The 25,657-nt window shown below is 45.3% G+C and overlaps 1 protein-coding gene across 1 annotated transcript in view; it reads left to right on the top strand.

Moving 5' to 3' along the window:
• Window positions 1–25,657, top strand: part of PADI2 (peptidyl arginine deiminase 2) — a 1,062,620-nt gene that overhangs the window by 682,937 nt on the left and 354,026 nt on the right. Inside the window, exon 9 of the mRNA XM_069611131.1 lies at window positions 3,026–3,137. Within this exon, the coding sequence (XP_069467232.1) occupies window positions 3,026–3,137 (112 nt within the window). The remainder of the gene's footprint in view (window positions 1–3,025; window positions 3,138–25,657) is intronic.

Raw genomic sequence — 25,657 nt, 5'->3', positions numbered from 1 at the left:
CCACTTTCACACTTCTTACGGGACTCCCTCCAGAAGATCATCAATTCTTCGTGAATGTATATAGGGTTTTCTCAATGGATACCTTGTTTCAAGAATTCTTTGCGATATAGGCATCCTGAATGGCACTGCATGTGTTGTTATTTCCGGTTCCCAACATATAGGCATTATGGGGGCAGAGTTTCTGGTAGGGGTGTTTGGCTTCTCCTCTACAACTTCTTTGCAGATTTCTTCATACAATATTGCTGCTTGCAATCTTGGATCTAACACAGACCGGTCTGCTATCAGTCTCCCTGAATCACTGCATGTGCTGACTTTACTGGCGCTGCTTTGTTGTGGGAGCCAAGGGCAGTACCACAGCAGCAATTGCTCCTCTGCACCTTGGCTATCGATGCGGGAGGGCCCAGTGTACCTTCGACACACACTGCACCATTCTTCATCTTTCATTCCCGGTCTTATGTTTCTTTTCCTCAAGGGCTCCTGAAAGTCACAGTTATTCTCCGAAAAGGTCAAGGGTAGTTCCCTACTTGCAACCCTCTCTGGCCATGCTGTCTTTCACCTCATATTAAACTGCCATCTCGGAACTGCTGCTTCCTAGTGTGTTTTGCCGTGCTCAGAATGTGTTTTCGTGCTCTGCCTTTTATCCATGTGTGGAAGTGTAATGGAAGTCAGGTGTTTGTAATTATCAGTAATTGCCTGACTCTGTCTGACCCTTGTGTTGGGACATGTCAGGTACACAGCTCGGGTGTTAGTCCATTTTCTCTCATGGTGAGCTGTCCGTGAGAATGTGTTTGTGTCAGAAAAGGGAGGAGTTGAGTTCCTAAGTATCCTACCTGGTTGCATGGGGAAAAGTGTTAGAGGAAAGGGGATACTGCATCTCATCGTCCGGTGTCCCACTCCCACTCTCCAAAGACCCCCCATCCATGTGATCCTCCTGCACTGGTCCACCCCCAGTAACTGGATCCAAAAGCGATGGCCGTGTCCTTACCACTTGGATGACAGATCCCCGGGGACTAGCGGGTGAAACACATTCTGGTTTCTCACAGTTTCAAGATGTGGTATTAGATGTGAAGGGATGTACAGAGTGGTATGGTATACAATGGATTGATTGATGTAATGTTTTTTCTATTATAAAGGTTTATTGATCAAACCAAAAGATAATAAAAAAAATAAGGTAGCCATACCTTGCTTTTAGCCTAACTCTGTTAGCCAGCCATCTTTTTCATTTAGCCTAATTGTAGACACTATCCATATTCTTGCACAGCTAACCCATTTTTTCCCTTCACAGGCTCGCACATCACACCTTCGTAACTTAGTGGGAGGCACAGGCTCATTTCACACACCCTGCACTCACATATAACACAAACATAACTGCACAACACCTCTGCCATTAGAATGAAGCTACCATGAACGACAAACATTTTAATTGTAGCTTCTCACATAATTCTATATCCCCTTAAACACAACCTACCCCTGGTTAGTTCATAGTTTACCTCCGCCGCTCCCACCCACACGCCATTCAGACATGGGTGACTAGCAGGGTCTTGGCCACCCTCACATAACTTTAATGGCTGAAATGCAGACCGAATTGGCCGAAATTACAGAAAATAAATTACAGACCCCATTAAAAGACCTAAAACACATGCCACGAAAAGTTCAAACTACCAAAAGTTTGAACTTTTTGTGGTATGTGTTAGGTCTTTTGGTGGGGACGGTGCGGGGGGTGTGGGGGTGTCCCCCACAACACCCCGCTGACCATACTATAAAGTATGTTGAGCTGGGGCTGCGGGGACACCCCTGCAGCTGATCCACTCGAAATAAATTAAAAAGAAATGTTAAAAGCCTGGGGCTGCATGGGTGTCCCCGCAACACCCCGCTCACTATACTAAACAGTATAGTGAGCAGGGATTGTGGGGACATACGTGCAGCTGACCCGCTAAAAAAAAACAGGGGGCTGCAGGGCTATCCCTCGCAACCCCAGCTCACTATACTGTATAGCAGCTCTCCCGATCAAAAGTAAAGAAAAAAAAAGAAAAGTAGCCTGCGGCGCCAGTTCCCAATCACGGAAGTGAAAGAGAACCGGCGCCGCAGGGACACAGCGCGTCGGAAGGAAAGGTAAGTAGTTGGGTGGGGGTGTGTTGTGAGTGTGGGTGTGGGTGAGTGTGTGTGTTTGTATGGTTTTGGGGTTGTTTTGTAATGGATGTCCACATGGGACATGTACGAACATTTTGCATTTGTGCATTTCCCATGCAAACATTTCTGTCGCAGGTAAATCATCCGCGGGAAAATCACATAGATCCATGCACACACATAATACCTCCTCACAACTTCTCCCAAATTTGAACTCCGGTCCCTCCAAGGGCGTTCAACCAACAGCATGTTGGGGCAATAATTATGCTGAGAGGCACTACACCAATCATAAAATGAATGAATGAATGAATCTGCCAAATCCGCCTCTGCTCCACACGCCTGGACCTCAAGAACATCCTCAAAGCGTTGTTCATGTTTGCTCTTACCCTGCCCATCCTAACAACAGAAGATCGTCCGAACTTGCAAATTATGTAATTATTGTACTCTTTTATACCGTTATTATTTATGTTATTTTTCTTCCTTTGGCGCTACCTGGACTATTTTCCCACCACCCCCTAGACTTCCAGGTTCATGTTCAATGCCTATCTGTTGTAAAGCACCCAGCAATGAAATTGCTCCATCCACCATATGACCTATGGTGCTTCCGTTCGAAACAATATGTTCTTTCTCTAATAAATATATTTAAAAAATGTAAAAATGGTCCGATTAGCAATAAAGAGATTCAAGATGACTGGAAAGTACAATAGATGGAAGGAAACAGATAAGACACAAGTTGAAATTGTGGAGTAGGTGACAAACATGTGCAGGTGCCACTGCAAATGTAAGTGGGAGTACCATTGGTTGAAATGCTCTAAATCTATATACGAAGGATTTAATCAGCTTTATCACTGCAGCATCATTGATTCTCTGCTCTCTCATCTCCACTTTTTTACTGCAGCGTGAAAGATAACTATCTGTTCTTGAAGGAGATAAAGAGCTTAGTAAGTGAAGCACACTACAAGATCAGCATCTGTTTCGAGTATGTGAACCGTGGAGATCGGTGGATGCAGGTAGGGAAACCGACTTTATTTTCCTTTTGATTTGTTGGGGGATACATTTCTTGCTGTCTGTGCAACATTTGCAGCTCTGACCTTACATGAAAATTCGGAAAGCAACTAAGCAATTGCAAGGAGGCTGCCCTATTCCTATAGATGCAGCCAGGCAGATACCTACACATTCTCCTGCACTGACAGTATCCCAGATATCCTTACATCACCATCTCTGTCTCGCCTCCTTCTCCCATCTCCCTCTCTTTTTATGACTTTTTATTTCTAGTGTATTTGTTCTGTCGAATTTGTTTTGTTAGAACATGTGGATACACAGTGAATCCAAAAAGCAAAAACATTACATAAACCCACCATACATTTAAAATCTATTACAGATGATGGGAGAATAATACTGGAAGACATGCAAGGGACGTGATGTCAAATGACCTTTCACCAAGGTGACATCACAGAAAGTGACTTTATCTAGATAGATTAGCGGGCGCCGCTGATTCTGAGTCTAATGGGTATTGATAATCCTCTGGTAGTCGTGCTTATTTCAGGAATGTGTGTGGGGTGCAGTCCACTGGCGAGTGCCACCGTGCCGGACACTATGTATGATGCAGAAAAAGAGAGACCAAGGCTAATTAGCCATCGGTGTGGGCCGCACACCCTATTAACCACGGTGGGTTTGTTCACTTCAGAAGTAGTCTTAATTCATATAGTCCACAAAATTTTCCAGATTTAATATGATTTCACTATTTAGTATTCTGTGAAACAAGAATTTACTTCTATAAGGTGAACAATAAAGTTAGTAGCAATCACGAGAATAGGCCTATGTGTTTCGGACCATAAGTCCTTCGTCAGGGCCTTATACCCTCACTTGATACAAATTATCCTTGAGTTATCCAATTAGTGAAAACAACCATAAACAACAATAAATTCAATCAACATGTCGAGGGATGTTCGGGGAGTGTTCTCCCCACGAGAATTTTTTTTAAATAATGGGTGAAAATAGTGCACTTTAGAGCACACATTTTGGAAAAATTAGGTAAAAACCCAAACAGTTTGCAATTGGGTTTTTGTAGGGTAACTCATGAACATAATCCAATAGATGCAAGTCACCAACAGTGCACAGAAACATTTCTCAAACACATTTTCATTATGCCTTTTCCCGCAATATGTGCCATTATAAAACATGTTCACACTGGCTGTGCCCATACGTTTCCATGCTGACTTCACCATGATACCCTATTGTTCCCATATACGAACATACTCATGTTTGCTTTGTGCATAATGCCAGTAGTAATACTATAAGAAAACATGTGAATTTTTGTTCTGCCAATATATGGCAGTATCCCCACGTTTGAAAATAATCCAGTTGGCTTTATTAAAAATGCATGTCAAAGTATGAAAACATGTCCAAACTGGCTGTACTAAAATACCAGTCGAGCTACATAATAACACTTATAATGCTTGCTTTGTCAAAGATGCCCAATATAAAATGTAATACCACAATAAGAAATTACTAGACTGGCTGCATTGGAATGCCAGTCTGGCTATATTACAACACTTACACTTGTTTTACCAAAGATGCCTAATAAAAAATGTCATGCCACAGTAAGAATAATACCACTGATCTGGCTTACATTATCAAAGATGCCCAATACAAAATGTCATGCCTCAGTAAGAAATGGCTAGACTGGCTGCATTAAAATGCAAGTCTAGCCACAGAATAACACTTATCATGCTTGCTTTATAAACCATGCGCAGTACAAAATGTCATGCCTGCTCCATGGTATGCCAGTGCCTTGCAGTCAGACATAATCACATTAATGATGAATGTGATTATGTGTGATTGTGAGGCGCTGTCATGATTCGCTGTCTATGCCCCGTTTGGACTTCCTGGTCCATGGTGCACGTAACATTGGAGCCGCTATACTCCCAACATGGCCGCCGGCTCAGTCACGTAGCGGTTCAGTGTTTACGCAGGAACTCAGGCTTCCTAGACAACGGGCACGCCCCCGCGTCGCTGCATGTCTCAACGCTCCCTTTTGAGTTTGTGTCTAAGGTACTCGCTGTTTCCTTCCTTCTCCGAGAACCTACCTTCCGACATTCTCTCTTCCTTTTCCTCCCTGAAGTGCAAGTGTGACCTCCGCTGAGGCCGCTACTCCCATCCTTCCTGGAGACCAACCCGTTTTCTCCACGCTTGCTGTCTTCCCCTGTCCCCTGCAAGCTCCTATTCCCTTCCTGGTTCCGCACATCATTCCGGACATAGACTTCCTGACTATTTCCATTCCTGGAACCTTGAACTCCTGTCTCCTTCCGAGACTGCCTACGGTCCCCACACTGGATACGGAAGACCACTGCCCTTACTTGTATAAATCCCGGACATCCCGGAACGCTGAAAGGCCTCCAAAGAAGAAGACGTCCAAGGGCAAACAGGTGAGAACAGGGGCTGAGTATGACAGTTTGAGGCGCCCAAGACCTGATACGGAGTTCAATATGGAGGCTGCTGTCCAGGACCTCATGAGAGGAATGCAAGAACTGACCACAGAAGTGCAAAACCTCAAGGCCGAAAATGCTGCGCTAAAACAACTTGTGCTCTCCAGATATTTGGCGGGCCAGGAAAGTGCCCTTGTAGGGGGCATAGTGGACAAATATGACGGTTCCTCTAAAACTCTGCGATCCTTCCTTCATTCTTGTTTGGTGCATTTTACATTTAAACCCTACTATTTTTCCACACCCCGGGCCAAGGTGGGATTCATAATATCACATCTCGCCGGTAATGCCTTGGCCTGGGCAACTCCCCTAGTGAGTGCAGGAGACCCACTCCTGGACAATTATTATGGATTTGTAGAAGCCTTTAAAACCATGTTTGACCGTCCTGAACAAGTCTACAGTGCTCAGGAAAGACTCCTGGAGTTTCAACAAGGGAACCAAGACATGTTGTCTTATGTAACCCGTTTCAAGCAACTGGCTAAAAAGCCGATTGGTCCCAAGAGGCGAGTTTCACCTTGTTTCGGAGAGGGTTAAACAACGATATCAAGGATGAACTAGCAGGAGTCGCACGTCCAAGTTCTTTCCAGGCTCTGATAGATTTGTCCCTCCAAATTGACTTTCGTATCCAGGAAAGGAAGGAAGAAAACAGAAAAACTAAGACTGCTTCTCCCAAAGTTTCCATGGATTTGCCTTGCCCAAAGGAAACGACTGTACAGCACTCACCTGATCCAGAACCCATGCAATTGGGTTCCTTGCAGGGTCCGATATCTTCACAGGAAAGAATGGGTAGTATTAATACTGGACTCTGCATGTATTGTGCCTCGGACAAACATCTTGTAAGGAACTGTCCTATAGCTCCACCCAGGCATTCGGAAAACGCCAGCTCCCGATCTTGAGCGGAGCCCAGCTTCGGGAGATACATACTTGCTCCTCATCTGTTCCTTCCTTGAATTCTCCTCGATTGAACACTTTGGTGGTCCTGCATACATCCTTAACAACCACCAATAAAGAAACTCATTCTATCCTGGCCCTAGTAGACTGCGGCACCATGGGAGTGTTCTTGGACCATGAATGAGCCTTAAAGCACAACATTCCTCAAGAATCCGAAGAAACTATCCAAGCTGTCAAAGGAATTGATGGGAAACCATTGTCTTCAGGACCCATAACTCAGCAAACCTCAGAGTTGACGCTCTCAATAAACAACCATCAGGAGATGCTTCGCTTTGATATCATCAAAGCAGCACACTACCCCATGGTTTTGGGAATGCCTTGGCTACAAAAACATAACCCTTACATCAATTGGGCTGCTGGATCTTTATTTCTAGGCTCAGAATTCTGCTTGTCTCATTGCTTATCCCAAAACTTGGTGCAGACCTTATCTGTGGAACCCCAGACCCTCGAACAACCATCCATTCGTCTATCAAACATTGCCCAAATACCTGAGATCTACCAACAATACTCAGACGTGTTTTCCACAGCCATTGTCCAATCTCTACCACCTCATCGACCAGAAGATTTTGCAATTGATACAGAAGATTCTACAGTAATACCATTTGGAAGAATGGTCATACTTTCTGAACCATGAAAAAAAGGCATTACGAAAATACTTGGATACCAATCTCGCCAATGGAACCATTCAACCTTCTAAATCTCCAGCAGAAGCTTCCTTGTTCTTTGTGCCCAAGAAGGACACCAAGGAACTTCGACCCTGCCTGGACTATCGGGGCCTTAAGCAATGCACCCTTAAAGATCGTTACCCCCTGCCACTCATTTCTGACATACTGGAGGCTGTTCGAGGTGCTGTAATCTTCACTAAACTCGATTTACGAGGCGCCTACCATCTCATCCGAATGAAGGAGGGCGATGAGTGGAAAACCGCCTTCAGGACACCCTTTGGGCATTTTGAATACTTGGTAATGCCGTTTGGTCTTGCCAATGCCCCTGCGGGTTTTCAATGCTTCATGGACAGAGTTTTTTCAGACATGCTGGTTCTCTTTGTCATAGTATACCTGGATGACCTACTGATCTATTCCAATAATTCCCAGTTACATCAGGAACACGTGACATCAGTCTTACAACGTCTACGAGAGAACAAACTCCTGGTCAAACCAGAAAAATGCATATTCCATACCCAAACTGTTTATTATTTAGGTTTTGTTCTGAGCTCCCAGGGAATAGAAACGGATCCCGCCAAGGTCGACTCCATTCTGTCATGGCCAGCCCCCACAACAGTGAAACAGATCCAATCCTTCCTGGGAATTGCCAATTTTTACCGGAAATTCATTCCAACCTTCTCAGACATTGTACACCCGATAGTAACGTTACTTAAGAAAGAGGTTCCTTTCATTTGGTCAGGTGCTCAAGAAACCGCCTTCCAAGAGCTAAAACGAAGATTTACACAAGGTCCCATCCTGGCACAACCGGATATTAACAAACCCTTCCTTTTAGAAATTGATGCCTCAGAACATGCGATTGGGGCTGTGCTAAAACAAGAATCTGAGGATAAGACGGAACATCCCATCGCTTACCTGTCCCGAACACTGACTCCCAGCGAAACTCACTATTCAGTCCTGGAGAAGGAATTTCTCACAATTCGGCAAGCTTTTACTGAGTGGTGTCATTTACTTCTGGGTGCCAAATTTCCAATCCAAGTGCAAACCGATCACAGAAACCTGCAGATCCTGCAATCCTTAGAGTGCAGGAACAGTCGCCAAGCTCGTTGGGCCTTTTTCTTTGCCCAGTATCAGTTTCGCATACACCATGTTCCTGGCACTAACAATGTAATCGCTGATGCTCTATCCTGGTGCCCTGATTATGAGCCACTTGAGGCCTGTGCCTTCCCGAAGATGTTTCCCGACACGGTTTTTGTGGCCCAAGCCAACTCCTTATCGGAAGATATCCGTTCGGCAACACCACCTTCTGATCTTTAGAAGGATTACAGCAAGGCAAACCAATGGACTTTAGTTGATAAAGACGGCTACCTCTTCAAAGATAGGAGATTGGCGGTACCCACGCAAGAACTGAGAACTAAGGTTATAAACCTCTGCCATTATAGCTTCCATTCCGGACATCGAGGCATTACTGCCACTCTTCGCCTCATTCAGAGACAGTTCTGGTGGCCTAACATGATCCACACTGTAAGGGCATATGTTCAAGCCTGCCCTATCTGCAGCCAGAATAAGTGTGATAATAGAAAGCCAGCAGGTCTTCTCCACCAACCTACCCTGCCAGACCATCCTTGGGAAGTAATCGCTACCGACTTCATCGTGGAACTGCCACCTTCCAAGGGGTTCACTACCATCATGGTTACTATCGATTTGTTCACCCACATGGCTCACTTCACCTCCTTATACAAATTACCAACAGCTCAAGAAATGGCAGGTATATTTTTGAGTCACATCTTTAAGCTACATGGTCTTCCTTCCAAGATCATTTCAGACTGTGGTCCTCAATACATTTCCCAGTTCTGGAAACACCTATGTCACATGCTAGGTATTCAACGTGCCTTGTCCTCTGGATACCACCCCAAAACTAATGGAATAACAGAGCGTGTGAATCAGAACTTAGAACAATATTTGCAGTGTTTTTCAGCCAAGGTCCAGGATGATTGGTCGGTTTTGATTCCAGTTGCTGAATTTTCCTATAACAATTCTGAGCACTCTGCCATCAAGACTAGCCCCTTCTTCTGCAGTCAGGGATTCCATCCGTCTGTCCTGCCAACAGTCCTACCTCATTCCACCCCGGTTCCGTCGGTTGATTCCTGGATTGACAGATTGGTCACTATACATAAGGATGTGAAAGAACATTTAAAAAAGGCCAGGATGGATGTCAAAAGACATGCTGATGCCAAACGGAGACCTGGCCCCATGTATGGAATTGGTGACAAGGTCTGGCTGTCCTCCAAACTCTTGCCTCGACAGCTACAACCCAATAAACTGGCCCCCAAGTTCTATGGGCCTTTTTCTATCAAAGAGGTTATCAACCCTGCGGCATATCGACTCCAGTTACCGGACTCCTAGAAGAAGATTCATCCTGTTTTTCATACTTCTTTGCTCAAACCTTATATTCAATCCACCAGATCAGCTCATCGTCCTAACCCTGTGATTGTCGACAACCAGATAGAATTCGAAGTCTCCAGGATCTGTGACTCCAGATATAGAAGAGATCGGCTACAGTACTTAGTGGAATGGAAGGAATATCCTCCCAGCGAACGAACATGGTAACCTGTCTCCCACATGAATGCCCCCCAGTTTAGTTCAGAGATTCCAACTGACTCACCCAGGCAAACCCAGTGGGACAAGGTTCAGGAGGGGGCATGCTGTCATGATTCGCTGTCTACGCCCCTTTTGGACTTCCTGGTCCATGGTGCACTGTAACATTGAAGCCGATATACTCCCAACATGGCCACCGGCTCAGTCACGTAGCGGTTCAGTGTTTACGCAGGAACTCGGGCTTCCTAGAAAACAGGCATGCCCCCGCGGCGCTGCGCCTCTGAATGCTCCCTTTCGAGTTTGCATCTAGTGTACTCACTGTTTCCTTCCTTCTCCGAGAACCTACCTTCCGACATTCTCTCTTCCTTTTCCTCCCTGAAGTGCAAGTGCGACCTTCGCCTCCACTGAGGCCACTACTCCCATCCTTCCTGGACACCAACCCGTTTTCTCCATGCTCGCTGTCTTCCCCTGTCCCCTGCGAGCTTCTGTTCCCTTCCTGATTCCGCTCATCATTCCGGACATAGACTTCCTGACTATTTCCATTCCTAGAACCCTGAACTCCTGTCTCCTTCCGAGACTGCCTACGGTCCCCACACTGGATACGGAAGACCACCGCCCTTACTTGTATAAATCCCAGACATACCGGAACGCTGAAAGGCCTCCAAAGAAGAAGACGACCAAGGGCAAACAGGTGAGAACAGGGGCTGAGTGTTACAGGCGCTGGGGGGCTCAGGGGCAGATGTGTTTAAAAAGATGGGGTTCCAGGGTACAGTCATGGGATTTTTTTATTGGGCATCGATACCAAGGAGAAACTGCCATTCCCGCCCCCTAAGGTCCAGAGCACCCCACTGGCACACATTAATTGAGTGCACGCGAGGTGCTGGGGTGCCCAGTCATGGTATTTTTTACTGGGCATCTATCAGATGCCCATTAATAAATGGCATTCCTTCCCTTATTGCACTCCAACGCCTCACTGATTCACAGATAATCAATTGCATATAAATGCAAGGCGCTGGGGAGCTTAGGGGTCAGGCATGACATTACATGTGAGGCGCTAAGAATCCCACCAGACTGGGCTGGCATTCTTTACTGGGCATACCCAGTAAAAAATGCCATGCCTGCCCCCTGGGTGTCAGTGCCTCACATGCACACAATGATTGTGATGGCGCTGGTGGGCACTGGGGTAAGGCATGTTTTTTTACTGGACATCTATCATAGATTCCCAGTTAATAAAAAATGGCACGCTTGTCTCATGAGTCCCGAGCTCCTCACACACACAGTCACACACAATCAATATGGTTATGTGTGTATGCCAGGCACTGGGGGACCAGCGGGCAGGTATGGTATTTTTTATTAGACATCTATCATAGATGTCCAGTAAAAAATACCATCCCTGTCACCTGGCCGCAGTACAAAATGCTATGCCTGCTCCATGGTGTGCCAGCGCCTTGCAGTCAGATATAATCACATTAATGATTAATGTGATTATGTCTAATGTGAGGCACTGGGGTGCTCAGGGGCAGATGCGTGTCAGGAGCTGGCGTTCCAGGGTACAGTCATGGGTTTTTTTATTGGGCATGGATGCCAAGGAAAAACTGCCATTCCCGTCCCCTGAGGCCCCGAGTGCCTCACAGGCACACATTAATTGTGTGCACGTGAGGTGCTGGGGGGCACAGTCATGGTATTTTTTACTGGGCATCTATAAGATGCCCATTAATAAATGGCATTCCTTCCCTCATTGTCCTCCAGCGCCTCTCATGCACAGATAAGCAATTGTATGTACGTCCAAGGCGCTGGGGGGGCTTAGGGGTCAGGCTTGACATCGCATGTGAGGTGCTAGGAATCCCACCGGACTGGGCTGGCATTCTTTTCTGGGCATACCCAGTAAAAAATGCCATGCCTGCCCCCTGGGCACCAGTGCCTCACATGGACATAATGATTGTGATTGTGTTTTTGTGAGGCGCTGGGAGTCCCGAGCTCCTCACACACACACACACAAAATCAACATGATTATGTGTGTATGCCAGGCACTGGGGGACCAGGGAGCGGGGATGGTATTTCTTACTGGACATCTCTCATAGATGTCCAGTAAGAAAAATACCATGCCTGTCCCCTGGGCCCCACAGCGCCAAATACAGACACACACTCAAAGTGATTATGTGTGTATGCAAGGTGCTGGGGGGCCAGGGGGAAGGTATGGTATTTTTTATTAGGCATCTATCATAGATGTTCAGTAAAAAATACCATCCCTGTCCCCTGGGCCTGACAGCACCTCAGACGTAGAGCTGATTTTGGCCGGTGAGGAGGGGGGTGTGCAACACATGTTTTTTTTTTTAAACAAACCTCCTACCCCCACTCGCCAAAATCATCTGGACCAGCACAAATACACAAACACACACACTTCCAGAACATACACACAGCAAGCACCCATCATGCACTCACTCATAGCACAAGCATACAAGCATCCATATTTAAATTATAAATAATTGAACAAACACACACATGTACACAACATGCACACAGTAATCACGCTATCATGCACACCAGCATCCATCATCATACATTAATTCACCTAACATCACAAGCATGCACGCATCCATACACATAATTTAAATTAAAAAAACAGAACATAAACAGAGTTACATTGGGTCTTTCCTCACCAGCGCTCATTCCCCTGCTAGCATGAACAGAAATCAGGAAGCTTCCTAGCTTCTGCTCATGCGTAGAGGGGCCTGAGTGTGGGTGACGAGAGGCCCCACTCCAGCCTGCTCTGTCTATATGTGCGAGGAGGTGCAGGAGCGCCCCCTTGCACATACAGACATGCAGTTCCCCAGCCAGCATTTCCAATGGGCCATGCAAGGCTGGGGAAGCAAACAACTCAGCCTTGCATGGCTTGCATGGCTAGGGAACTTTAATTGTTAAAGAGAAACAATGTTTCCCTTTGACAGTTAAGAGCACTCCCTCAGCTGAAAAGAAACAGCTGAGGGAGTGCTCGTATTTCACTGGGCTGGGCCCTCCATAATGGGTGCGTTGGGGCCAAGACCTGGTGGGTCAATGACCCCTTGCCCATTATGGACGAGCCACCCCTATGCAAGCTACAAAAAGCCAGGCACAAAAAGTATTGTGCCCCCTTAAATGACCACATGCACACAGCACATCACTTCCTACTTGCCAGGAGTGAATTATCACTTGCCTTTGGCTAGTGAAAATGTTGAGCCCTGATGTAAGTACTGCCTTCTTATTCCACTTATAGTGGAATCTAACCTAACATGCCTCTGTACCTCACTTCCTTTGCCTACACCTTAGCACTTGACTCATCATGGTCACATCCTGAGCACAGCTGGCCATACCACCTAACTGAAATTAAAAATGTCCAATGTTCATTGTCCTTAATCTATGCATGTCCACTAATGTATTGTCACTGGTACTTTTAGTTTATGCCAATTAAACCCTCATATGTTAGGCATAGTCATCATGTGTAAGGTACAACTTAAGATGCCCAGGTACTGACATCCTGCTCACAAACATCTCCTCTTCCCTCTCCACCTCCCTGTAATTACATTAAAGGAATTCTCCCTGAGCACCATTTATTTATTTATTTATTTGCCCTTTTAAAGCGCTCACACAGCCCGGGGGCATCGAGGCGTTGTCTGTTACAGGAATACGTCTTAGTTGTGTATTTATAACGCGCTTAATACCCAGAGATTTCTAAGAGCAGACCTGTGGGATCAAACCTGTGTTGCTTCGTGTCGTCTTTTTTCCAAGGCGAGCACATTGCAGCTGAGCTATCCTCCCATGCCAGAACAGCTGGGAGAGCAGACCGGCTGAGAGACATGCTTCCAGAGACCATCATGCACAGACTGCTTTGGATGGAAAGAGAGAGGGGACCGGGAGCTTCTCCTCAGCGCTGCAACCTCACCCCATTTCAATGGGGAGGCCAGGCCACAGGAGTCACTTCGTGCAGCAAGCTTTCCAGCTCTTGTACTGCATGCTACTTCTCCCCCTTAATCAACCCTCTTCTCCGTGGGCTTTTCAATCAGCCCCAGTGTTTCTGCACCTCTCCTATCCACTACTCTCACACTCACTGGCTCCTGCGCTTCATGCTCCCACAGCATGAAGTTCCTGGTGGCGTGATTAAGTTAGAGAAGGGTCCCTTCCCCTATCGCTCCCATAACCCCTGTGAGGGTCTAGGAGTAAGAGAAGGACACAAAGGTGGCATGTTGAATGGTAAAGTCTTTTATTTATAAGAAAATGGGGTTGGGAGAAATCCTAAATAACCCTGCCTCTAGATTACGGCGCAGTAATTGCACCGAAAATTACCCAATGGGGAATGGGGAGTAACGTTTAGCACCCACAGCATGATCCGGCGGTAATACCGCCGGATGGGTGGGCGCTAATGTAAATAAAGTTGGGCGGTATTCCGTTCGGGATACCGCCCAACTCGTGATGAGGCCCATAATCTAAAATCAATCGTCCTCTATCATTGTAAATGGACGGAACGTAACCATCGCCACTTTCCAGACATGGTGGGCCGCTGCTGTCACAAGTGATTCTGCACTATAAACTGGCCCCCAGAATTGATTCTGTTGTGTATGGGTAACATTCCCAACAAACTGAGCATACATTTTAGAATAAACTTTTGTACGTTTCGAACAATGAGTTAATATGTGATATGCCATTTCTACCTCTTGTTTGCAGAGGCGGCACAGCCTTGCCTCCCTAGGGATCTTTGCCCATCTTCCCATCTGCTCCAAGGTTGGTAAAATGCCAAACCGTAGATAAGTAATCAATCGTCTCATTGGGGGTCGTTACAAGTATGGCGGTAGGGTCTTGACAGCACCGTTAAGGATGGCGGTGCCGTTAAGCCCCTAGTGCCATATTCCGAGGTCCCTTAGCAGGTCCCAGCAGTAATGGTTGGGCTGACCACCCGTTCTTTGCGGGACCCGTTAAGGGACCTTGGAGCTAATAACGGGCCCGCAATTTGCGGGCCCGGTATTAGCGCCTTCCCCATTCCCATTGAGCCCTGTGGGGGCTCAATGGGAATGGGGAATGGTTTACTGAATGGGGACTTAACGGGTCCGCATAGGTCGGAATGTCCCGGTAAAATGGTTGGTATAATACTTTTACGGTAGACCGTGAGAAGTCCCTCTACTTTTTGTCCACCCATGCTACACATGATGCGTCTTAATGATTACCATTTCTTGAATAACCTCTGGTGGATGATATTATAATAAAAGTCTTTGACCTATAGATTTTTCATTGGAAACCCTAAATAACTATATCTATCAACCACCTCAATCCTGGAATTCTCTATATACCAAGACAGAGTCGAGGATTTATCTTTCCCACCTATAATCATTGTTTTGGTTTTCATTATATTGATTTTAAGTCTATTCTGCTGTGCATATAACTCTTATGCTGAAAGAGACCTTTGTAGAGCCCAATAGGTGTTCAATCTAAAATAAAATATGTTTTTAAAGTGGTGGTGTGCTGGTGCGAGACAATCCAATCATATTCTCTTGCTTTCACTATGAATTCATTCTTCAATTCATAAAAATCCTTATTGCAATCTGGCTCCCAATGTATTTCTTTAAAATATTCCTTGTTCATTTTACAATATTCTTTAAGCTTTAGCAGTGAACACTCAGAATTAGTTAACATTTTAATGTACAAAAGCCCCCTTTTTATGCACACATTAGTATGTATTGATGTAAGTCCAAGTTCTAGCGTTATGGCTTCCATTGGGATACTCCCAGTGACTTCCAAGTTTACTCTTCCAGATTTTGCCTTCCAACTTATCAAGCCATATTTTAAACCTTCCACATGTGGCTTCAAAGCCCATACATGACTGAGGACAAACATCTCTGTTTATATGCCAGAATGACCCCCTGCAGGCTGAAACCAGCTGTTTGCTTAGCTACATTTTGAGCATAGTCATCAGACTGATGGCTTTCCTGGATTTCACATCCATCAGTTCTCTATAAACAGTTTTGGCAGAAATTACCTGACTCAAATATGAAAGCACATGCTCAACATTGCCCTGCCTGTGACCAATTTAGAAGGTCTATCATGATTGGTACCAATTAGCATGTATTTGGGTTTATCAAAATTCATTAAGCAATCATTAACTTTGGCATATTCACATAACTTACATGCAATACACATAATGCCCACCAAGGTATGATCAAACACCACCACATCATCTGCATATGCCATCCATAATATGTGGGTAACCCCCACTTTCAACTGAAAGATGTTTTCTTTGACCTCCTAGCCAGGAAAGTCTGGCAAAGAAAGGTTAAATAGCATGGTGACCAAGACACATCCTCGTTTCACATATTTTCCAGTGTGTATATCCCCCATCATTTCCCCCATGCTGTTCATCCGCACCGGCACGCTGGTGTGTTTATGTAATTAGATTATCATGGCCAGAAGGCCCTCTGGGATACCCATCCTTTTCAATTTTACCCATAACATATGCCTGTTGATGGTGTCAGAAGTTGCCAAAAAGTCCACATACAGGATATATAAAGTAGGAGTATTATTCTTTTTTGGCTTCATGTACTAAAGTATTTAACACATATATTATGTGTAGTCGGTGATCCGGCTCCAAACCCAGTTTGAAAATTACAAAGTATATCATTATTTCTAACCCAGGCATTAAGTTGTCTCAGAATAACCACTGAGAACATTTTACTGGGGTCGTCGAGTAAGGCTAATAAACGATAATTCGCTGAATTGTCTCGTGCCATTTCTTTATGAACTGTAACTAATATAGCCTTTTTCCATGAGTCTAGTCCGAAATAATGCTGTTATCAAGGATTGGTTTAAACAAATTACTTAATAGTACGGCCCAAAAGTCTGGACCTTGTTTAATAATTGTGTTAGCTAACCCATCTGGTCAGTGCGTTCGTGAGTGTTGGAAATGGCCAATTATTTCCCGTATAGTGTCTATATCTATATCCAGATTGGTTAAGGTATTTTGTGGGCCGCAGGAACTACCTTTCGTTTCATCTCCATATTTCTCCTCAATATATTCTCTCCAAGTGCTTTCATCAACAGGGATTGCGATAACCTTTGATTTCCCACCTCTGAGGGCGTTTAAGTGTTGCCAAAATGTCCTGATATTCCTTAATCTCAGTATATTAAACATTTCCTGCCATTGCTTACTATTTATCGATTATTTATATAATTTTACCCAATTATAATACGCACTTTTCTCTTTTTTTAACCAGCCATTATCAATACCTGATATTCCTTCTCTATGAATTTTTCCTATTACTTGTCTCAATAGCCGTTTGTCCTCTCAAAGGTTTATATCATACAAATTCTGAACTCTATGATGATATTTTCCGCCTATCAGCATAAAATCCATTGCTACGGTAGCTATCCAGTTTACAATGGGTTCCGTGGTTTTACATTAAAAATCTGTAACTCCCCCAACTGACAATCCTCCATGTATATGCCAATACCTAACAAATTTCGTTTGGTCCAACCAAGCCTGCTTCCGCTTGAGTTTCCTTCAATGTCTCCCACCTTCTTTTCTGAGAAAGAGTCGATTTCTAAGTTAAGCATGAAGCTAACCAATGCGTGGTCATTGTATTCTTTGAGCAGGATATTCAATGTTTGTGCCAATTCAATCAGATTCTCATTTACAACTATGTAGTCGAGTAGCTCCATTTTGATTACATCTCCAGGTAAAATTGCTGCAAGGACCCCCTTCAGCCTATCATTCAACGTTAGCATGGTCCAATCAAACATAAGCTCAGTCTGGCTTTTTCCCAACCTATTTTGCCCACCTGTCTTCTTCATGCTCCTCTGATGGTTTTATTTATTTATTTGATTGTTTTTTATAACGCGCCTAATACCGTACCGTAGTTCGGTTTCTAAGTGTGTATCCGGGATTAGAACCTCTGTTGCTCTGCGTGGTCTTGCTTTCAAGACCAGCGTGTTGCCCCTGTGCTATCCTCCGTTCAAGGTTAGTCTCAGAATGTACCTTTGCGGTTATACTCATGCAGTGGGCATTGAAATCCCCCCCCAATGATCAACCCATCAATGCCTGAGTTCCCATATTATCTTTCCATTATTTTTAATAGGTCAATTATTATATCCTCAGTTTCATTACCCCCAGGCAAGTCATAAACATTTATAGGGAACAATTTGTATGCTTTTTCAGCATCAATTACCTGTATTAATCCCACTAATGTTTTCTGGTTAGTTGTGGTATACATTTCTTCCGACTGTATGTTACAAATTCCATAAGGAGGCCCCCTGCTGGCCTTCCTTTGAGTCCCTTTCATGCTAATTTATGTAGTATTTTATAACCATCCATATGGAATGGTACCATCAATCAACTCTCTTGAATACAGAATATATCGGTATCAAATATTATTTGATGTCCCTCCTGCTAATAACAAAATATCTATGTTCCAAATAATGAATTTAAAATGTCATGGGGCCTCATTACACGGACGGCGGTAACCATGGCTGCCGCCGGTATTTTACAGAGTCCGCCATTGTGAATGGTGGAATTACCACCCTACTCCAAGGTGTGTGGGGGCAGTAATTCCCCATTCACCATGGCCCTTCCCCATTCCCATTTTTGCCCCCATAGGGCTCAATGGGAATGGGGAAGGGGGTAATTACGGTACCGCAAATTGCGGTACCATAATGACCTCCTAGGTCCCTTTGCGGCTCCCGTCCTTAACGGCTGGTAAAACCAGCTGTTAAGGTAGGGTCCCACAAAGGGACCTCGTAGTAAGGTGGTAAGGGTTTACTGGCACTGGTACCCTTGCCGGTACCAGTAAACCCTTACCGTTGTCCGTGTAATGATGGTCTCTGTATTTGTTTCGTTGGTAGAAAGGAAGATAACTATAGCCAATTTTCTTACTTCTCCCATTCCTTAATTTTAATTTTATTGCTTTGGGTATAATCCACCACCGTCCGCCCTGCACTAGTTAATGTAACCTTTAAAAGGATATCTTAATACATCGCAGGTTTCACTTACTTGAGAAAGCAGTGCAAATGCTCTCCAATCATTTGTGTAATGACAGCATATACACAGTGCACTTTACTTGTTGGATACTTCACATGTTCAATAAGATCTACAAGTCAAAGTCCTTTGACCTAGTTCCCATAAAGGAGGTATGCATGATATAATCTGTAGAATGTTACTCCTAGTTAATACCTCATTTAGTTTCCCCGTAAAATACATCTTTTCACCTTTTTCTAGAGGCACTGTATCTTTAGTTGCTCTCTTAACTGATGACCTAACCATAGGGTTCACATCTGGCATATGCATGCTCTCAATAATTGTAGTCGAAGTAATCCGTTTGTTTAAGGTTTTTGTTTTTTAATTTCCCGTTGCCCTTCTTCTTGGCTTTAGCTGTATCAGCACGTTTTTGCCTACAGTACTCTCTACGTGTTTAATAAATGCCTGCACTGCTTGCTGTCCCTAGATCCATGATTGATGTATCCTAAGGTGCGGCTTCCATTGTTGTTGATTCCAGCACGTTTTCATTTAGCATCCTCTCTTTGTGACTCTCTTGCTAGAATGCCTTATCCATCTGACTGAGCAACGTCAGATTCTCCAACCCAACAGCCTCCATTTCACATTCTTCTCTCAGGGGTAGGTTTCACAGATATTGTACAACTGGACCTAAGACCCTTGCTCGTGCCTGTGTTCCCCCATTGATCTTGTTGCCCAATTACAGTGAGATTTTCAGCGTAAATTTCATAGGTTCACTTTTCTCAATACTAAGGGATGTGGTGGTTTAATTCTCATTAGTATTGCGATCTTGGATTCTTTTTGTAAATAAATCAGGGGTTGCGGTGAGACTGCTATTGGGGCTGGGACTTCTAAACGGCTTGTGTTCTGTATATTCAATGGAGCAGCAGATACGTACCACCTCCTCATGTCCGTTAATCTCATTCTGTAACAAAGAACAGAGATTGAGGAGGAAGTTGTTGTCCACACAGGTCAATTTTGAAGCATTATTGTCTGATTGTAGACTGATGTCCGTCTGTATCAGATCGAGTGTTATTTCTGGCTGCAAGATGGTTAGATATGCAGTAATTTTCCCTTTGTCATTATGTCATTAATCTTAATTCATTTCTTTATTGTCACCTTGGTTACCATCTGTACCCTCCTTATTTCCATTATTAAGCAGCATGTTGTGACCGCTTCTCAAGTTTTATGATGGCTTCTCACAACAGTCAGGCATGTTTGGTTAATATGAGTGGTTTTCTGTGCAACCAATTGCACTCGCTCAATTACTTGAATGTCCTGCTGCATGTTTTACCTCTCAATCCTTCATTCCTGTAATAACTTCAGTATCGTTTATTGCAGCTCTTTACCAATGCATCTATAGGATTCTAGAGCTGCAAATGCTGTTTAGGACTAGCTCCTGGTCATGCTGAGTAGCTCATGGTCTGAGTCTGACATCCCGACACCCGCAAGCCATTTTTAGCTCATGCTACAGTGTCAAGTGTGGCATCTTTTTATACCCACAAGGACCTTGTTTTGCGTCCTTTGTATTGAGCCGTGCTTGGGTTGTGGGTAATTCATGTGAAGGTCAATATTACCCTGATCTACAGTATCTGAACCTGAGATTACTCACCCATTGACCCATCCCTTTCTTTGTGGTCCGCATATCATAAGACCTGGATGTCCTCTTTCCTTCACATTCTATTCCGGGACTCTTCCTATCCCTAGGCTAGGAGCCTCTGGCTCTTTGTCATATCACTTCCGCCAGATTGCGTATTGCGCAAGCGACCGCATGCCCTTTCCCTGGACTGCCGGGTGATCCATGCTCCGGAGCTGCTGCTTTGCAATAAACAAGGTCTCAGTCTGACACAATTAATTCACAGACCCTGTACTACCATGTAGACAATGTTGTAGTCCTACTATACGACACTAGTCTGCCATCCTCGTAACGCCTTGAGATTGTAGACTGTACTTATGCTGACATGGGTGGTTAGTATTAGGTAGGTGTGGTACACCTATGTGACTCTCGATGCACTAGGCTAACTGGGGATCCTCCAGGTCCTAACCTGGATTATGGAGTGAGTGGCGGTTCGTGGCACTTGGGGTCACCTGTCTCATCCAAAAACCTCCTTTCAAAGGACTTTGTCACAGTATAGACAGCTCATTTTCTCCTCTGTTTCTCAATCCTTCGTTTTGTTTGCTAGCAGCCTCCTACCGCAGGCCTTGTTTCTCCTTTTTCTGCTTTTCCTTTCTAGTCTATCTTCTCAATGTAATGTACTTACTGTAACATGACCAATGATTTCTACACACATCCATTGCATTTATGGTGTGTGTTGGTGCAGTAGATTGCTTTGTAAAGGGATGGAAAAATGGAAGTGCAGAATGCCAGTGATACTACCCTGGGAGGCAGATGAAGTTTCGGACTGGTGTAGAATTCCCAGAGAGCAGCAACTGTAAAAATATGTAAGATGGAAATAACTTTCGAATGTATTGTGTCCTCCAATGTCTTCTGCATCTTTGACATGTAATGTCCAGCTTCAGCTGCCTCTGAAAACTTTTCGCCATAGGGCGCTGTGCGTCAATAGCGTTGAGTCAATGTCCCTCGAAGGCCTCTGTCGAGGGTGACGTCATTGGAGAGCATATATAGCACGCACGGCGCCAGTTGGCCTCAGTTCTGTTTTTCCGCTACAACATTTGCTTCGAAATTAGGTGCGCCTCATTGCCTAACAATATTTCTTTCGACAAATTCTTCGAAAATCCTTAGGTCTTAATTTTCGACACCATCAAAACCAAAGACTGGCTTTAAAAAATGTCGAGACTGCAGGACCAAGATGTCTCTTACCGACCCGCAACATGTCTGCTTGTGGTGCCTCGGCGCAGGCCACGACACATCCAGTTGTACCAAGTGCCAGTCCATGACAAGGAAAGGCCTTGTGGGAGCGGAAGGGGAAACTCCAGGTAGGGAAAATATCCAAATCCCCTAAGCCCCGACCCCCTGCGCCTTCGACTGACGAGTCCAGAGGAGACTCTCCTCGAAGGAAGAAGGCATAGCGCTCTAGGTCTAGAAGTGGCTCCCACCATTCATTGTCTTCTTCGAAGAAGTCGAAGAGAAGGCACCGGAGTTCGCCTTCGTCGACTTTTTCATCCAACGCCTCTCCCGAAAGGGTTGCCTGTCCCACGAAAAAATCTACCCCAGATGAGTGGTAAGCTTTCCGAAAGGAAATATTGAAAATCTTCGAAAAAGGTCATGTTCCTAGCGGGCCTTCTATGCAAGCTGGTAAGGAAATCCCACATGCCCTCGAGCCCAGGAAATTGGCCTGACAAACATCGGAAGCCCTCGAGGCCTTCTTCTGATGACAAGCACAGAGAAAAATCGAGATCAAGGTCCTCGACGCCATCGAGACCTTCGATACCGGCGGTGTCTTCGACGCCCGTCAGGCCCTCGACGACAAAGGTGACTTCCACGCCCGTCAGGCTCTCGACGCCGATGTCAACATCGACATCGAAGACTTCGAAGCCAGCTGTGCCACGGACATCAGCTGTCCCCCCGAAGTCAAGCGTCCCTCCTCTGTCAACGCCTATAAAGCATTTGACGTTATCAAAGCCTGTATCTTCCATTCCTGAGAAAAATGATGCTCCTCTTCCCAGAAAGGAGTTTTTCTAATAACTATCTTCAATTTATGAAGACGAGGAATGCTCTGATGAGGAACATGCTCCCTTTGGGTTGCAATATGGGACACCCAATGTTCCAGAGTGTCTAATATCAGAGGAGTCTAGAATTAAGGACCTATATTATAATTTACAGTCTGCGAGTGGAGTTGATACTTCACCCGAACTGGAGTTTTGCAAGACCTGAGCCTGGTGAACACGCTGATGCTTCATACAGACAACTCATGTCCAAAGTTGTTGAGTACATGAGATGGAGCAGACCACCACTCCCTTATGAACAAGATGACCTAACCAATATTTTGGATAAGGGTCCCCAGACTGACCATGTTTTGCCCTTCCATATGGCATTACAAGAAACAGTGGCTAGAAATTGGGAAACTCCGGAGACCATTCCAGCAGTTAATAAAAATCTGACAAAAAAATACTGCCCCTCCAGTAGTGACACCGACTACCTGTTGAAACACCCCACTCCAGAGAGTCTGGTGGTGCAGGCATCTACAGCTTTAGCCTATAGCCTTTTGACGGGTCTCATCTTTTTGGCAACAAGGCTGACGAGAGCCTTGAGAAGTTGCACACCTCGAAGGCGGCAGCCAAGTCTTTAAGCGCCGCTATTGGGCAACCTCAGCCTTCTCGTACTAGTGGACAACCTTGGAGGGGTATATCTTTTTGCTACTAATCCTGAGTTGGTAAGGTGAGTGGAATTGGCAGACAAAAAGCCCAGAGAAAATGTCCTTCTGGTGGACGAGGTAGAGGTACTAAGCCAGCTCAAGCAGCAGCCTCTTTACCATCGGCCTCTGCAGCAGCCGCAACAAAACCACTCTGAGGTCTTGAGTCACACTTCACCTGTGGGGGCAGATTTTCTCTGCATCTAGAAGAAAGGCGAGACATTACTTCGGATGCTTGGGCCCTGGAAACAGTAGCCCATGGTTACTGCCTTCCCTTTATAAGAAGATCTCAGAAAAATCCACTGGGAAACACTCTTTGATGGTTCCAGACCCGCTCCTTGTGCAGGAAGTTTTAACCCTTCAAGAGAAAGGTGCTATAGAACCAGTGCCTGTAGCGGAGACAAACAAGGGTTGGTATTCCCCATATTTTTTGTATCCCCAAAAAGGGCGGAGGACTGAGACCCATCTTGGACTTGAGATACTTGAACAAGTTCTTCAGGATGGACACGTTCAAGATGGTCACACTTTCTCAGATCCTTCAGCCCTCCAGTTACAGGATTGGTTGGTGTCATTGGACCTTCGGGATGCTTATTTTCATGTGCCAATCCATCTCAAGCACAGACAATACCTGAGGTTCGCCATTGGCAGCTTGCACTATCAGTTTCGAGTCCTGCCATTCGGGTTGACCTCCACCCGAGGGTCGTCACCAAAATGATGGTGGTGGTGGCAGCGCATCTCAGGAGAGGGGGGATTCATGTCTACCCCTACCTGGATGATTGGCTAATCAGAGCACGTTCTCCCGAACAAGCCCTGGATCATCTAAAAGTCACCTGCCACTCCCTTCACAAACTGGGCTTCTCCCTCAATTTCAAGAAGTCACAGATGACACCTTCAAAGCAACTCCAATATTTATCAGAGCTGTACTAGACACATCCTTGGGAAAGAGCTCGCCACCCATGGCAAGGGCTCAAGACATTCTTCAGATGGTTGCCAAATTTCAAACTTCCCAGAATCTTCCGGCCTTCGATTTCTTGAAGTTGCTCTGCCTCATGGCCTCCTGCATTTTTCAGGTGCCAGTAGCCCACCTGAGAATGAGATCCCTTCATTGGGCTCTAAGAACACAATGGTCCCAGTTCTAAGGAAAGATGACGGACCTACTTCAGGTTCCAAGCAGGGTAAAACAGGATCTTCTGTGGTGGGCCTGCAAGGACACCATTCTGAAGGGAGAACATTTTTGGCAACCATGGCCAGAGATTACAGTGGTGACGGACGCCTCATTCACGGGGTGGGGAGCCCATGCCAGTGATCCAATGGTCAGCGGTTGTTGATCTCCATCGGAGTCCAAACTACATATCAATCTTTTGGAGCTGAGGGCAATCAGACTAGCACTGAAGGCCTTCCTACCCGCTGTACGGAGAAAGAATTTCCTGATAATGACGGACAACACAGTGGCTTTCCATTACCTCAACAAAAGAGGAGGCGTAGGGGCACTACCACTGTGCAGAGAGGAAATGCAGCTCTGGTACTGGGCAATTCGAGATGGAATCTTCCTATCGGCAGTTCACCTAGCCGGGGAGGAGAATGCGACGGCGGATGCTCTGAGCAGGCAGACCGCAGTGTCCCACAAATGGGAACTAGCTCAGGAAGTCCTTCAAGAGATCTTTGCCCTTTGGGGAACCCCTCAAGTAGACCTGTTTGCGACCGGAGTCAACCGGAAGTGCGAGAGGTATTGCTCAAGGGAATTTCCTCCGAGAGGCGCTCTAGGAGACGAGTTTGTGGTGGATTGGGAGTTCCCACTGCTATACATGTTTCCACCAATCCAGGTCATTCCTCAAGTAATCAGGAGGTTGAGACAGTTTGGAAGCCGCATGATCCTAATTCCCCCAGATTGGGCCAGGAGAATGTAGTACCCAGACCTTCTCGAAATGTCCATCTGTCCTCCGATACGTCTTCCACAAAGAGAGAATCTTCACTCGTAGAGGGAGGGTCAGGTTCTCCGTCCATAGGTCAACACTCTCAACCTTCACGCATGGTTTCTGAAAGGCTGAGATACAAGGTCGCCTTCGGCAAGAAGGCCAGCAACAAAATCTCTGTAACGTTGCTGTTGGAACAAGTTCTGTGACTGGTGCAGGGAAAGTTGATCCTTTTCTGTGTTGAACTCTGGAGGTGTTATCTTTTCTCCTATCATTAGCACACAAGGGTCTTAATGTTGGGACCATTAAAGGTTACCTGGCAGCGCTTTCTATTTTCAAGCGCTGTTCGGAAGAATGCTCCTACTTTAAAATTCCATTGGTGATTAAGTTTCTGAAAGGGCTCACAAACTTGTTCCCGCCTTCTTCTTTTCAGGTTCCAGTTTGGGACCTTGACTTGGTTCTAAAGTTTTCGATGTGTGCCCCTTTTGAACCCTTGCACACATGTTCATTGAGGTTACTGACCTTCAAAATCATTTTGTTTATTGTATTGGCATCTGCACGTTGAGAGAGCGAGTTGCAGGCACTTTCTTCCAGGTCTCCC

This window comes from Ambystoma mexicanum, chromosome 8 (genome assembly GCF_040938575.1).
Source record: "Ambystoma mexicanum isolate Mex_15411 chromosome 8, UKY_AmexF1_1, whole genome shotgun sequence".
Lineage (NCBI taxonomy): Eukaryota > Metazoa > Chordata > Amphibia > Caudata > Ambystomatidae > Ambystoma > Ambystoma mexicanum.
Note: the sequence above shows the minus strand (reverse complement) of the source record. Positions and strands in the feature narration are given on the sequence as shown.